Below are 15,629 nucleotides of genomic sequence, written 5' to 3' on the forward strand. Positions count from 1 at the left end.
CCACCATGATTTGGGCCATATCTCCTTCTCTGTCCTGGTAGACCTAAGTGGCATGACTCCTCACATGCTAATTTGGATGTCACCGTTGTGTCGATCCTCGGTGGCTCTTGTGGCCAATACATCAATGGAAGAACATCATCCCCATATACTACTCTATCTGGTGGCATACAAATGCCATCCCATCTGAATAACTCCCGTCGGGGCATGTTGACCACCTTGCAACCCCATGCATGAACAATGTGCCAAGACATCTCCCGAAGTTTGCACACTCCTGCATCAAACCAACTCGCCACTAGCGCTGACCATAACTCTGATGGAAGTGTGAAGGAACGTGAGTGCTTGGTCACTAGGTCAATCACCCTGTCAACGCCATAGTCATCCTGCATGCCTGGTAAATGATTGAAAACTCCAACTTGATCCCATTGCCAACCAGGATCTCTAGTATCAACTCCACTTGTGTCAAATGAACCTAGATCGCAGATGGATGTATCCTCATCTGAAATATATTTGTATCCACATCCTGTGGGTGTATAATCATAGAACTCTAGAACATGCCTCTCTCCAAGTGCTAGTTCATCTGGATTCTCCTCGTGCTCCATTATCACAGGAGGCCACTCTATCAAATCATGAGTGTCCCTAACATCCTTTTGTGTGATGGTTGCCATAAAAGAATGTAGACAATTCAACTCCATACAAAGTTGGTCAACCTGCAACTCTGATTCTTGAAGGACCATCTAAGTGCTCTTCAAGGACTCCTAGGAAATCTCAAGCTCACAAATAAGCATGTCTGACCTCCTCTTTCCCTACTAGCGCATCATGATATATCTCAGTAAGCATGAGTAGGTGATCTTTGTCTGAAAGGAGGTATAGGTAGTTAGATTTCATCTCTACCAATGCCTTCTTGAGAGTCTGAAAATCTGCAAGTGAAGGCTCTCCTCCTAAACTGTCATGTTCCACTGCACTTTTCCAACAATAATCTGACACCAATACCATTGCATCATCATATTGCCACGTCATTGCACTAATCTTGTTTGCGTTCATCTTCAATTGGTTTTCCAAATTATAGGCATAAGTATACTTGCGAGCAACATTTACCTCATCAACTGATGGGACTGAGTTTGCACCATCGACCACTTGTGTGTTATCATCTTTGCATACCTCTTGGGAATCATCATCAACTGTTGTGGCTCATGATTTTCTTTGTACTCATCATCTAACTCAACAATCTCGCTAAGTGATGACAAGTATTCTGTAGCAATTTTTTATTCCCTTTCATCCCAAACTCTTGTTCCAACCTGTTGGGGTGAATCTGTGATAGCTTCATTTTCAATGGGTGTGACTTTTCTCAATTCGTCCTGGAAGGTTTGTTTATGGTTTTCATCTTCAATCCTTGCTTCTTGGTCCTTGACTACATTTTCATCTTTGGATTTGTTATTCCTTTTTCTATTTACTTCCTTTGATGACACCCATGCTTCCATGTGCTTTATCACTTTTGCAAAGGTTTTGTTATAGTTTTCAAATTTTTGGGCCAACAATTCTTCTTGACTTGGAAGCATTTTTCCCTTGTTATAATCTGCCCTTTGAACCCAACAATTATATTTTGGCACCTTCAAAATAAAGCCCTCGAGCATGGCTTTTCAAAGATAACCCACAGTTGAGCCAAGATCAATGCTTTTATACCACTGTAAGATTCCCTTGCAATAAGTTTTCAAAGTTTCAACAATTTTCTGGGTTTATACCTATGTTGCACGAGTTCGCGAACCAGGGGGTGGGGTTCTCAAACCCATCCCGGGCAATGTTGCAGTTATCGTTATTGGGATATTATCGGCAAGGGACAAAATCGGGAAAAAATCGTAAAAATCGAGAAAAAATCGTAAAATACAAAAATATTCATTTTTTTCAATTTTTTTAATATCTAAAGCATCTACAACATAAAATAAATGCATTGACACATAAATATGATAAAAGAACTAATATATAAGATGTGTAATATCATTTCTAGTGCTACATCACACATAACAGTGAATCATGTCCTGAATAGTAAGTCTTGACTCCTGACCCCTGAGTCCCAACTCAACTTCAAAATATCAACAAAAAATATAATAATGTATCTCATATCATGAGTCATAATGTCATATACAATGAAATGAACAAAATAACTAAAGTCTAATAGACTAATACTACTGATTTCCTCTGCCCCTCTTGCGAGAAAATGCAATAGCTTTCCCTTTCCCTCTAGATGTAGATGCCGGTGGAGTTGGCAGTGGACTTTGTTGTGCTCTAGAAGCTGAAGAACTAGGAGCTATAGGAGGTATACCACGTCCTCTACTGGTGGCAGGGGTAGCCCAGGTAGGTGGTGTCACCTCCTCCTCCTCCTCCTCCCCCTCTACGCCTTCCACTACCTCCTGCTCTAACCAATCATCGGCAGACTCCATGAGAGGCCTCTCGGCCTCAACCCTCCATGCAGCAGTGGTGTCAATCCCATCCAATGAGATGGCCTCCATATCAGGTGTCCTCTCAAGTTGCCTCACCCACAATTGAAGATTGTAGTAGACGTAGACCATGCCATTAAGTCACTGGGACTCCAACCTATACAAAGATCATGAAATAATAATTATAAAAAAAATATTGTTTAATGAATTCAAAAAATTATTTGGAAATTTGCAATATTTTAAGTTTTAAGTTTAACCTGTTGCGCTTCTTGTTGTGTATTTTTTCAAATACACTCCAATTGCGCTCGCATCCTGAGGAGCTACATGTTTGGCTGAGGATTCGAATGGCAAGCTTTTGCAGAAGGGGTACCCTGGCACCATACATTCTCCACCATGCATCTACAACAAAATTACAAATAAAATTTTAAATAAAAATTAAAAAATAAAAATAAGTAAATAAATAAAAATTTTGAAAGTTGAAGCAAAGTATGAAGTTATGAACTTGAAGAGACAATGAAATTTGAAACAAACTAAAAAATACCTGGAATTTTAGTCGCCCTATCAGTGACAGCCATCTCAAAGCCAAATGTGCCACCTACCATCCTGTATGTCTCCATTTCTTTGGAGATTTTTGTACGTTCTGCTGGAGATCGCACCATCCTCTGAACACAGGTTAAGAATCCATCCATGATTTCAGCATCAAATACGAACCCACATGGGTAAGAAAATGTGGGGTTCAGATAAATCCCTACAGCATGAATGGGACGATGGAATGAGTTGTTCCATCGTTCATCAATCACTTCCCATAGGAGGAGTTGTTTTTGAAACCCCTCATCTCCCTTATCATCATAGTAGGCCCGAATGGATTCTTTGGCCCTGTCCATGGCCTCATACAAATAGCCCATTGCAGGCATCTCACCATCAAATAATCGAAGAACCTTTACCAAAGGTTCAGTAACAGTGCACACCTCCTGCACTCCCACCCAGAAGTCTTCCTAGTATGAAACTAATCTGCATATGGCCTCTCCCTCTGGTTTGCGACTCATTGTCAAAGCGCGCCACTCCTCTGAAAGAAACATTCTCTTCACATCCCACATAATTCAAGAGGGATTGAAGAGATATGAAACTGGTGGCAAACCGTGTAATGGCAGGGTGCACCAACTCTTTATTGTTGGTGAATTTTCTCATCAAGCTAAGCACAGATGTATGATTATATATAAATTTTGTGATGCTTTTTGATGACTCAACAATATCTTTGACAAAAGAAATTTTTCCTATGTCCTCCAACATCAAATCAATACAATGTGCAGCACAAGGTGTCCAAAATCAAGTAGGATGTCTCTCCATAAGCATCCTGCCAGCAGCAACATAATTTGCAGCATTGTCCATTATGACTTGGACAACATGTTCTGCACCCACCTCCAAAATAAACACATCCAGCAAATCACATAAAGTTTTTGCATCTTTGATATGTGAAGATGCATCAATAGATTTCATAAACATTGTCCTCTTGGGACAACTAACCAAGAAGTTTATAAGGGTTCTCCCATTTTGGTCGGTCCAACCATCTGACATCACAGTGCATCCTATTTGTGCCCATGATGCCCTAAACTCCTCCAATCTTTTGGTGCAGTCAACCTTTTCATTTTGAAAAATCCGGCCTCTAAAGTCATCATAAGAAGGGATTTTGTACCCTGGGCCAACAGTTGCAATAGCATCAACAGCAGGCTGGAAAAATGGATTATTCCTTGCAACGCTGAAAGGAATATCACTCCAAAGGAGAAATTTGGCCAACAACTTGTCAGCTTGTTCTTTCTCAATTTTTTTAAGCATTGAAGTAATAGATGGTTGTGAACCAGGCATGGACTGTAGTTATAGGCACTGTTGATAATATCGGCGATATATCGGCGATATTCGGAAATATCGCGATATTTTCGGCAAAACGATATATCGCCGAGAAAATATCGCGATATTTTCTGTTTTGAAAATATCGGCAAATATCGGCAAATATCGGAAAATATCGGGAAAATATCGTGATATTTTGAAAATATCGGCAAAATATCGGCTATATTTAAAAATTTGAAAAAATTATTTTTTATGCTTGCCGATATTTGCCGATATTTTGCCGATATTTTTGCCGATATTGCCGATAAGATATTTTCTGGACCCTCGCCGATATTTTCCCGATACCGATATTATCAACACTGGTTATAGGAACAAAAAATGATGAGGCAGCTACCGAGTTGGTTGTAGATATTGATGCTGAAGTAGAACCAGTGCCACTTCCTTCACCGGAGCCTAACACCCTCTTTACTAGTTGCCTCTTCATTTATGCTTTGGCCTCTCTATCATGCTCTAATTCTTCCAATGATTTCATGGCTCTTCGGATGATTTCGGATTTGTATTTGTGCAAGGCCCTACATCAAATCCAGGGATTTGTGCAAGGTGATACTTCAATCTATAAACCCCCCCGACATATGATGCTCACACAACTTGCAACTCAAATTCATTCTATCAAACCCTCCATCAGGTTCACCAAATTCACACAAAGGGTCCAATTTCCTTGGCATGTTTGTAACTTGGTTGAACTCTTGACTCTTGAGTTTTAAATTTGTAAGATGAAGTTTGAATTTTGAACTTTGAAGTTGAATGGTGAACCTATGGCAAAATAATGATTGCAAGTTACAAAAATTAAAAAAAAAAAAAATTACATATATGAGTAACATGACAAAACACATGGAATTTTTGACAATTTAACAAACAAAAACCCCATCAAATCAATTCAAAAATATTTGATAAACAATGGGTTATCCAAACCCAACCAAAAACATTAAAAAAACCAAAACAAAACACATAAATTTGGTGCCCATACCGGTTTGCTAGAGAAAATTGATCCTCTCCTCCTCAGCTCTCAATCCACCAGGGTTTTTGAGTCGTTTTTCTCCTCCAATCAGCTCCCAATCTACAAGTTTTTTCTCCTAGGTCACTCCCAATCCATCGCTGCCCCTATCTGTCGAAATGAATTAAAAAAAAATCATTTTTTGCTAATATAAACCCGTTGTCTGCTGACCCAACAATTTTTACTAATCGAATCGCAAAAAAAAAAAAATCGGTTTAATAATCGGGCGATTATATCGAGAAAAAATAAAAATCGCGAAAATCTAATTAAATCACAATTTTCGCATCACTAGTGCTGGGTTCTCATCCCTAAGTATCGAATTCGGGTACAGGTGCTTCTGAGAAGAACCCATAAGAACCGGGTTCTTCTATGAAGAATCAAGTTCTCCATTAAAAAAGTTTGGGTTCTTTTGTTTTGATGGGCACAGAGAACCCCAATGATGGGTACTTGGAACCCCAAAATCAGGGTCTTTGGGGTTCATTTTAGGTTTTATATTTAAATCTTTAATTAATTTAATGGGCTTCCCATAATCTTCCAAGTAGCTAGTTCTTCATCTTGCGAGAGGAATTGGAGTACTTATGCCTTTATCCATTAAGTAAAGAGAAATAAGTTGGGCTCAAAGAAGGCAAAGAACTTAGTGTACATTCATAGCACACTTCGTCTCGTATCTAGAAAAGACCTTGGGTACAAGGAGAGTCCTTTCAAGAGATGGGACCAATACACAGATGATGTTATGTGTGTGGACAAGGAGATACCAATGTTTTAAAAAACGGCTAGGTCGGAACCGACTCGGTCGAGTTGGTCCGAGCCAAGCCTGAAAATTGTGACCCGGCCAAGTAACCGGTTCGGCCGGCCGGGTTAACACCGAGCCGGAAGAGTTGTTACACAACTCGGCCGGCTCAGTATTAACCCGGCCGGCTCGGCCGAGTCCGTATCAACTCGGCCGGGTTACGTACAGCGGCCCGGTGCCTTGAAAAAACGCAATTTTTTTAATTTTTTTTAATATTTGCTAAGTGTGGGGGACTCCAAATGAATTTAGTTTTTGTTTTGTTGGCCTTTGGGGTCCATTCCCCTCTCCCAAACCCTATTTAACCCACTCAACCCCTCTCATTCTCTCACAGCCATCTCATGCATTTGAGTGAGAATTTCAGTGAGAATTTGTGAGGAGTTGTTGAGCTTGTTTTTGGAGCAGCAGTGAGGAGTGTTGGGCAAGCATTGTAGCTGGAGTGAAGAGCTTCTTGGGCAACCATTTGGAGCAGCATTGAGGAGTTAGTTTCTTGGAGCAAGCTTGAGGAGGCAGTTTGTGCCTGGAGGTATTTTTTTCACTTGTACAAATCTGTTTTTGCTTATTAAATTTTAGTACAAATCTAGAAATCCTAAAGAGTGTTTTTTGTGAAAGAAATGCACATTGAATCAATTTTTTATTTTTATTTTTCATATTGTTTGCTTTCATTTCCAAGTCAAAAAATGGCACCTAGAGTGAAAGATGTTGCTTGGGCATATGTTGAAAATAGTTGAAAGTCAAATGCATTGCAAATTTTGCCATAGGAAAACTAAGGAAGGTCCTGGGGGCATTAATAGGCTGAAACAACACTTGGCAGGGATTAGAGGCCAAATTACTCCATGTACCTCACCAGAAATTGGGGAGATTAGGAAGGAATTGTTAGCCAGCTTTGAGAAGTTTAAAGAAGATAAGGCTAGGCAAAAAGAGTTAGAGGCTGAAATTGGGAGGAAGAGGAATATACAAAAAATGATGGCTACCAACCCCCATTTTGATTTTGAGGGTTCTTCCTCTATCCCTTGTACTGATGCATCCAACCCCTTCCGATATGTTCCTCCCTCTTTTGAGTCTATTCAAGAAAAGGGAAAGGGTAGAATGAAAAAGGGTGATATGAATATCAAAAGTTATTTCACTCCCTCCTCTCCATCAGATGCACATGGTCCTCAAGCTAGTAGAAGTCAAATGCAGCCCACTTTAGATGACCATTGGAAGAAAGAATTGAGGGAGACTGCTTGTGATTACATAGCTAGATGGTGGTATGATGTTGATATCCCCTTCAATGCTTCCCGTTCACCATATTATGAGCCTATGTTTGATGCCATACATGCTGCTGGAAAAGGCTTCAAAGGCCCTACTATGCATGAGCTAAGGGGGTATCATTTGAAGAAAGAAATTTCATCCATTAATGAGTATTTGAAAGATTTCAAGGACTCATGGGCAAGAACAGGATGTACCATCATGTCAGATGGATGGACTGATCAAAGAAACCGTACCATCATAAACTTTCTTATCTTCTGCCCACGGGGAACCATGTTTTTAAAATCAGTTGATGCATCTGATAAGGTAAAAGATGGGCAATTGTTGTTTCAGCTATTGGATGAGGTTGTTGAGGAGGTGGGGGTGGCTAATGTTGTTCAAGTCATCACAGATAATGCCTCTAACTATGTTCTTGCTGGTAAACTGTTAGAGGAAAAACACAAGACCATCTTTTGGACCCCATGTGCTGCACATTGCATAGACCTCATGCTTGAGGATATTGGAAAATTAGATTGGGTCAAAAACACTATAGATCATGCCAAAAGCATAACAAAATTTATCTATAATCATTCATGGATTTTGAGCCTCATGAGGAAACACACTAGGGGCAGGGATATTATTAGGCCTACCATCACTAGATTTGCTACTCATTTTTTGACATTGCAATCTATGCTTTCCCAACATAGAAACTTGCAAAAGTTGTTTTCCAGTGATGAATGGAATCAAAGCCAGTGGTCTCACAAACTGGAAGGCAAAGAATTGAAAAATAAAGTTAATGAAAAAATATTTTGGAGAAAGGCAGCAGAGATTGTGAAGCTTGTTGAGCCACTGGTTAAGGTGTTGCGGTTGGTGGATGGGGAAAGATTGGCTATGGGCTTCATTTATGAGGCTATGGATCAAGCAAAGGAGCAAATAAAGAGGGCATACAAGGATAAAGTGGCTAAGTCTGGGCCCATTTAGGCAATCATTGATGATAGATGGAACAATCAACTCCATCGCCCTATACATGCAGCTGGGTATTTTTTAAACCCACGATATCATTATAAAGCTAAGGAGACAGGAGCTTTTAGGGGGGAGGTTAGAGATGGACTGATTTGATCACATGATCCCATTGGAGTCTAATCAGCTGGAGATACACCGACAGGTCACGACCTTCACCAATGCCTCGGGTACCTTTGGGAAGAACCTAGCAAAGGTTGCAAGAGAAGCAAATGAGCCAGGAAAACAAAAATTTCAATTTTCAAATTCTTAATAGTTTTTTTTAATTTTGTTAAATCGTTTATAATTTGAAAGTTGGATATAGTTTGTAATTTTGTTGAGCTAACTCATTACACTCCTATGTTTTTTGCGGCACAATGGTGGGAGGCTTTTGGTAGCCATTGTCCTGAATTGCAGAACTCTGCAATTCGTATTTTGAGTCAAACTTGCAGTGCTACTGGGTGTGAGCGCAATTGGTCTGTCTTTGAGAGGATTCACACAAAGAAGAGAAACAGTCTGGATCAAAAACGATTAAATGATCTAGTCTATGTCCAATACAACCTCCGGCTCAAACGCAACCAATTGCTGAAAAAAAGCCCTGATTCAGATCCCATTGTGTTGGAAGACATTGATCCAACATCAGATTGGGTAGTGGAGAGTCATCCAGCAAAGTTTGATTCTGATGAGGATCTTGATTTGGATTTACATAGGGAGGCATCACTCGAACATGATGTTTAGTTGAATGCAGATCCTGATCCACTTGTACCAGCCTCAACCTCACAGCCAGCAAGTCCTCCAGTTGCAGGTGCTTCCTCTGCTCAGCCACGACAGAAGCGCAGCCGCATATCTCATCTATCTCAGCTTGCATCTACTGCACAGCCTGCTAGTGCTACCACTTCTACAGTTGCAGTTGGAGATGATGATGAGGAGGAGCCATGGGGCCCCCTGTCTGACTCTGATGATGATCCAGAGATTGATCCACATGATCTTGGCTCCTCTGGCAGTAGCTACTAGCCAGTAGTACTGGTCACAGTTTACTTTTGTTGTAGAGGCCATTTCTAGCCTCCTTGGTTATGTGTTTTTGTTTTGAATCTTTGATCATGTATGTATTGGACAGTGCACTGGGTGCCATTTTGATATAATGGATATATTCATGAGCCTACTTTGATCATATGTTGTTTTCCATCTATATTCTAATGCTGTGTGTTTGGAAACATGAATGAAAATCTTTAAAATTGTGTTTTTTTATTAAAAAAAAATATTTAATGTATTTTTTACAATGACCGAGTCATTGAAATCGAGCTGGCCAAGTCGATACCGAGTCGGAGTCGACCCTCGGCCGAGTCAGTGTCGGAGTCGAAGTTTTAAAACATTGGGAGATACAACCAGATGGCCTTATTGAGCTACCTCAAGTTGCTATGGATGAGTAGGAACCTCAAGATGAGAGTGATTCCTACCTGGAGAGCATGTTAACTAAAGATCTGAGTGATGTTGATGACATGGCTTGAGGAAGCCATTGTTCACTATTAGCTATTTTTATTTTAGTATTTTAAAATTTCCTAGTTCATGTTTGGAGATGCCTTGAGGCAATTTTGAATGTAGTAAGACAATGGACATATATCATGATTCTTATTAATATGTGAACTCCAATTTCCACTTGATATCAAACTAGAAATTTTAAAATTTCACTGTGAATGTTGAATGTTCAATGATGTGCATGTTTAAATCTTTAAAGTTTAAATCATAAATATTTTAGTTTTCTTGTTTAAAGTTGAAAAATATACAAATTCATATATATTATAATTTATAAAATATAATATTTATATATTATATATATAAATTATAATATACCCCCGAAGAACCCATGCACCCTGTTTCAAAAAAAGAAGTTCCCATATCTGTCCCGTCCCCGAACCCACGTTTCCTGGCAACATAGGTTTATACTTTAAACTTTCCCTAATGTCTTTCATAAAACAGTTTAAATACACATTGTTGTAGGTTCATTTTTGCAACTCCAACAGAAAATACATGCACAATAGCCAATATGCATTTAACTAGGGTATTCAAAGAGTCCAAACTGATTTGTATAATACTCAAAAATTTATATACTACTGGTACATGACAATAACATAATAAAATTAAACTAAAACAGCACTTTTTTCTTTTCACCAAAAAAATACAGAGAGAACAATGTACTATGTAGTAGTGTAACCTGAAAATTTTACTTTTGGTGCCACCTCCCACATATCAATCAAAGGTAGAGATGAGGCCAGCCATACAACTCAGAAAATAGCAGCTCCCAACTGATACAAACGTGCCTTTGTTTGTTGAAGGAATAGGCTCCACGAATTAGGAAAATGACTATTCTTGGGCTTTAGAGTTCAAGCATGGAAACATTAGCAATATGTCCAGCAAAAAGGGGAAGTCGTAGCATGCCCAAATTGAAGGTAATTACCAACTAGTTACACGCTCCTTACAGCCATAAATTTACTTCATAAAATCAGCCCTTTAGAGATGAAGATTCAACATCACACTCAAAACTTGATATGGCCCTCAAACTGAGATTCAACCTTTTTGGCAAAGGAACTCGAACTCCAATGATCAAAACTTGTCTCTTTGTCTTGCTTTTCAAACCCAGCCTTCCCCTTAGACTATTTGAGCAGCAAAAATGAGTGGGAACCATTCTCTCCTTCAACAGTGACTTAGCTTCAGACCTAGGCTTGAATCTTTGGCTCCACACAACTGTCTTCAACCTGAAAGATGTTAAATGAAGAACAATAAATTAGAAATTTAACTGATAATTCCTTTTTGAACTCAAATCTCTAAGAAATCTCTCTCCTTTGAATTCCGACGATGAAATCTGAATGATTTCACTCTCAAATCCAACTAGGGTGTCTAGTTTCAACACCAAAGTCATTTATGGCGGCTAGGGTTCCAAAACCCTAACCTTCTCCGCAAGGAAAGTCTCCAAGAGCTCTTATCTCCAAAAACTCAAATGCACGAATGAATGAGGAGAGACCCCCTCATTTCGCTTTTTTATAACTCACTTACTTTTTCCCTCCAATTAAATATTTAAAAGCAACTTTCCTTTCCTTTATTAGTAAAGTGACTTTTATAAACAAATTAAAGTCACGTTTAATGTCGGAAAATGCTTAATTCACCTTTGTGGTCACACTGGCCACCCAAAGCCCCTTTTTATCATTCTGCCATGTAGATCTTTTTAACCCGATTCCAACGCGCTAATACACTAAGGTGTTTCTCCAAGTAATCAGCCCGAAACAACACCTTAAGCGTAATTAATTAAAATATGTTTGTTAACAAGTTAATAACACCATTTTACGAAAATCGTCGGAATACAACATAACCAAGAGCAAATCATGGGAAATTGATCCCGATGATGAAATATGGTAAGCGATCCTAGTCGGACCTGTAAAACTCCTCTAAAACACTCTGGGCCCACCAATGGAGTAATCTCACTCCTATGACCAGGCTAACACAAGCTCTGAAAAACCCTCCTAACCACCTTGCCAGGTAATCCAAAATTTGGGGACATTACATTTTCTTCAATACACAAAAAAAAAAAAAAAAAAAAAAAAAATTACTTGTGGGTTATCCCGTGGGGCTTCTTAACCAAAAGTGGGTTATCGATAATTAAAGAGGTATATCTCCTCAACCATGAGGACTTACGAGACGTACCACATACCATTCGAATCAGCATGATGAGAAGAATCAGATGACGACAATCCTCAGTCCAAATACAATGACCTTTCCATCCAAATTCTCATCAATTTCAGGGCATCTAGGGTTTACCAGGGCTTCCTAACCATTGCAGCTTCAATCAATGCAATCTAGACAAATATTAAGAGCATTCAAGAACCAACGTTGGCGTTAATGACAATGCCATTCAACACTAGAAGCCCTAAGTTTGTACAGCCCCCTTTGTTTTGCCTCATATCGCTGTTCTAACATCATTTCCAAGTGATTCAAGATTTATTAGAGATGCTGAAAATTACTTACAGAAATGAAGACAAGTGGAAGCAAACCCTTGCCTTGGGATACATGAAACTCAAGCATAATCTTCTTGTATCATTTATAGTTGATTTGAATTTTAAAGGTGCCTTCATTGAATATTTCATTGACTTTAAATCATATATTAGCTGTCCAAATCATTTTGCAGGTCTTATCACTCATTTGGACTCAGTCGATTTTCAACCCCCCTTAGTTGAGGGCCATTTTCTTAATAGTTAACTTGCAGATTGAATATCTTTTCAACTACTCATCCAAATTTTGTGTTCTTGTGCTCACTGGAAAAGATCTTCATAGTCATAAAACTTTCAACCTAGTTCCTTGAGTTTTAAGTTCACCAAGAGCTAGTTTTGGGCTCCTGAATTGGTCTTCTGCTTGCTGTCCTGGTACAATCTTCGGATATTGCAAGTTTGAACAGCAAGCTTATCTCCTTCTTATAGCCACATCAATCAAGTATAACACTTCCAAATCATTTCCTATTGTGGGAAGAAGTCTTTATAGTCAATTTACAGCATTTTCCAAGCTTATTTCATTGGTCTATTGAGTATTTTCTTCGCTGGTCTGCAAAATAGTTATGCTGTTACATCATTTATCAGATCAAATTTTGTCATTGAATTAACTTCTACCTCTTCCATATACATGTACTTAGGCACTGGTCTACTTATACATTTGGCTGAGTGTGTTTGTAGGGATACTGACCTTGGTGTTTCGTAGAGTTGGCCTAAAGCGAGAGGACAATGCTAAGGTGAAAATGGATGTGTTCTTAATAGTGCTTATCATTTAGCAGGCTTGGCTGAACCTTGCCAACCCTACTAGTTGGAGCGGAAACAGTCTGCAAACACATTTTACAGCTTGCTTGTCCAAATAATTCCCCTTTGTTTTAACTTTTAAGTTTTGGTACAATGAGAGGCTGTTAGAGTAAATATTATACATGTCATATTAAGTGCCTAGGAGTACTTGTAACGTATACATGATGTGATGTAATCATGTCATAAATTATAAAGCTGAGTTTTGTAATAAAATCATTTATTGTTTATTAGGCATTGGTGAGCTATGCCATATAATCATCATATGTCTAAGTTAATTTTCAGCTTTCGTTTGTCTGCAAATATATTTACAAATAGAAGTATTACCAGATGATCATGCAAATCATTTAGTTAAGAACTTAACACATATTGGAGACTAATTCAGTTCAATATAAGGTCATATCTCAAACGCATACTAAAAAAGCTAACATATACTTTCTATGGAAAGAAGGATTCACAAGAAAATTCCCTTGAAACCTTTTCATTGTTCATCCTGTTTCCCTTTAGATCCAGAGAAAAGTCATCCAATCTAAGACTGTCATATTCCAATATACATGGGTTCCAATTTCCAAGAGATCAATTGAAGGGAACATAAATCAAAAAGAAGAAGAATTACATGGAAGGTTCCGACACCACAAAGGTACAATTCCTTTGTAAAACCTGCATGCATGAAAAGTATGTGTTTTCATATGCCCAATAACGCAGTGGAAATTTGATAAATGTTCAACATTAAGACAATTGTCTATACCAATAATACAGAAGGAAGGAGCAAGTAAACCACACAGAAATTGTCTATAGTTTGCATTAGCCATATTCCTTACCCTGAACAGCCTTCAGTTGAGTAGAGCTTTGGGAATCCATCAACCAAGCCCTTAGCAAATCTAGGCTGTGTCTGAACTTGAACTTTCACAGCTTCAAAAGGACATAGAGCAACATCAGCAATTAGCTGTGCAGAAGCACTGGATGCAAGGAAGATTAGAGTTTTCTGATGCTTGACTTTATCTGGGCCAGCAGCATCACAGTAAAATTTCTTGAAGTACTCGTACAAGCCAAACCTGCAGCCACCTTGGACACCATAGCCAAAAAGCTTCCCTCCCCAGCCTTTCCATAGGCCAGCTGGACCTTGTTCCCTCAATATAACACCAAGCCCAGACCAAATGTTTCTGTATTTAGCAGGATTAACCTGCATTAGTAAACACAAGAAAACATGTGGTTATAGAGAATCAATTTTCAAAGTAGGATATAGAGAAAAGTAGACCAAACATGGAGGACATCACGCTGAAAGAACACAACCGGTAGAAATGAAAAGAAATTATACTGATAACCAAAATAGGTCAATGGGATTGGAAAGCACAATATGCCAAAATGAGCAATAAGGAGAGTTCAAAATTCATCTCACAAGAACACAACAGAATTTAGAAAACCTGAAGCTTTAAGAACAAGAAAATCCTACATATCATAGGAAGCCAACTATAAAATACAATCTCAAAAAGGTGGACAGGAAAGTAGTAAGTAAGAAAAAGAGTCAGTCGTTATCATCCTCAAAGCCAAGAACAATGTCCATCCCAGGAACCTGTCTGGTAATGTCCCCTTGAGAATGACCTGCACTAATGGACCCCTCGGGGATGATCTGTGGTGACCTCTGGATGTTTCCACTAGGAATGAGAAAAGGAACTACAGCTGAGGTGGAAGCTCTCCTAGCATCCAAGGATGATGAATGCCTGGTAGTAGACAAAAGATACTGGTAAACTGTCCATGACTCAGTATTGTACTGGTGTCACTATCGGTAAGCTCTAGTCCTTGTGACCCCAAACTTGACCTGACTTGGAGGCTGAGTGGAGGGTGTCAAGGGGTAATGTCTTATAGACCTATGACCATCCCTCTAGGTAGTAATTGTTGGGTGTTTAAACCAGTGTTCTACAGGGATACGTCCCCGCGCTTCCTTGCGCTCCCGGGACATGGGGACGTCTAGGGGACGTTTCCTCACATCCTCAAAAAACGGAAACGTGAGGAAACTCGAAGGGGGGTTTTTCCAAAAAAATTGAGGTCAAATCCCTAAAATCTTATAAAATCTTATAAATATACTATGAATCAATGGGGTGAAGGGTTTTTTTGGTTATTTCATATTTGAAGGGACCAGCAACACGATGGGATGTTGATCCAGAGGATCATGCACGAGTAGATATGGAGGAGGGACTTGATGAGACACAATGGGGTTGGTTGGTGTGCCACTTAGCATGTTTGAGAATGCAACTGATTCTGATTTAAATGGTGACATGGTTGATCCGCATTTATTCACGCAGCAGCTGGATGCAAAGTCTAGCAGGGCATTACCTTGAGCAATTAAGCTCATTTGTCATTTGATATGTTCTTACGTTATCTGCTTTTCTGTTTTGGACTTCAGTTGTAGACTCTTGTTTGTTTTGAATCTTGATATATGATATATTAGA

At 39.0% G+C, this 15,629-nt stretch overlaps 1 protein-coding gene across 1 annotated transcript in view; it reads right to left on the bottom strand.

Moving 5' to 3' along the window:
* Positions 1-15,629, bottom strand: part of LOC149234617 (mitochondrial phosphate carrier protein 1, mitochondrial-like) — a 203,908-nt gene that overhangs the window by 131,637 nt on the left and 56,642 nt on the right. The window contains exons 2-3 of the mRNA XM_089371887.1: positions 14,001-14,362; positions 13,796-13,839 (exon numbers count right to left, since the gene is read on the bottom strand). Of these exons, the coding sequence (XP_089228013.1) occupies positions 13,796-13,839; positions 14,001-14,362 (406 nt within the window). The remainder of the gene's footprint in view (positions 1-13,795; positions 13,840-14,000; positions 14,363-15,629) is intronic.

Source organism: Pinus tabuliformis, chromosome 8, assembly GCF_031772625.1.
Source record: "Pinus tabuliformis cultivar Carrire ecotype Pingquan chromosome 8, CPIR1, whole genome shotgun sequence".
Lineage (NCBI taxonomy): Eukaryota > Viridiplantae > Streptophyta > Pinopsida > Pinales > Pinaceae > Pinus > Pinus tabuliformis.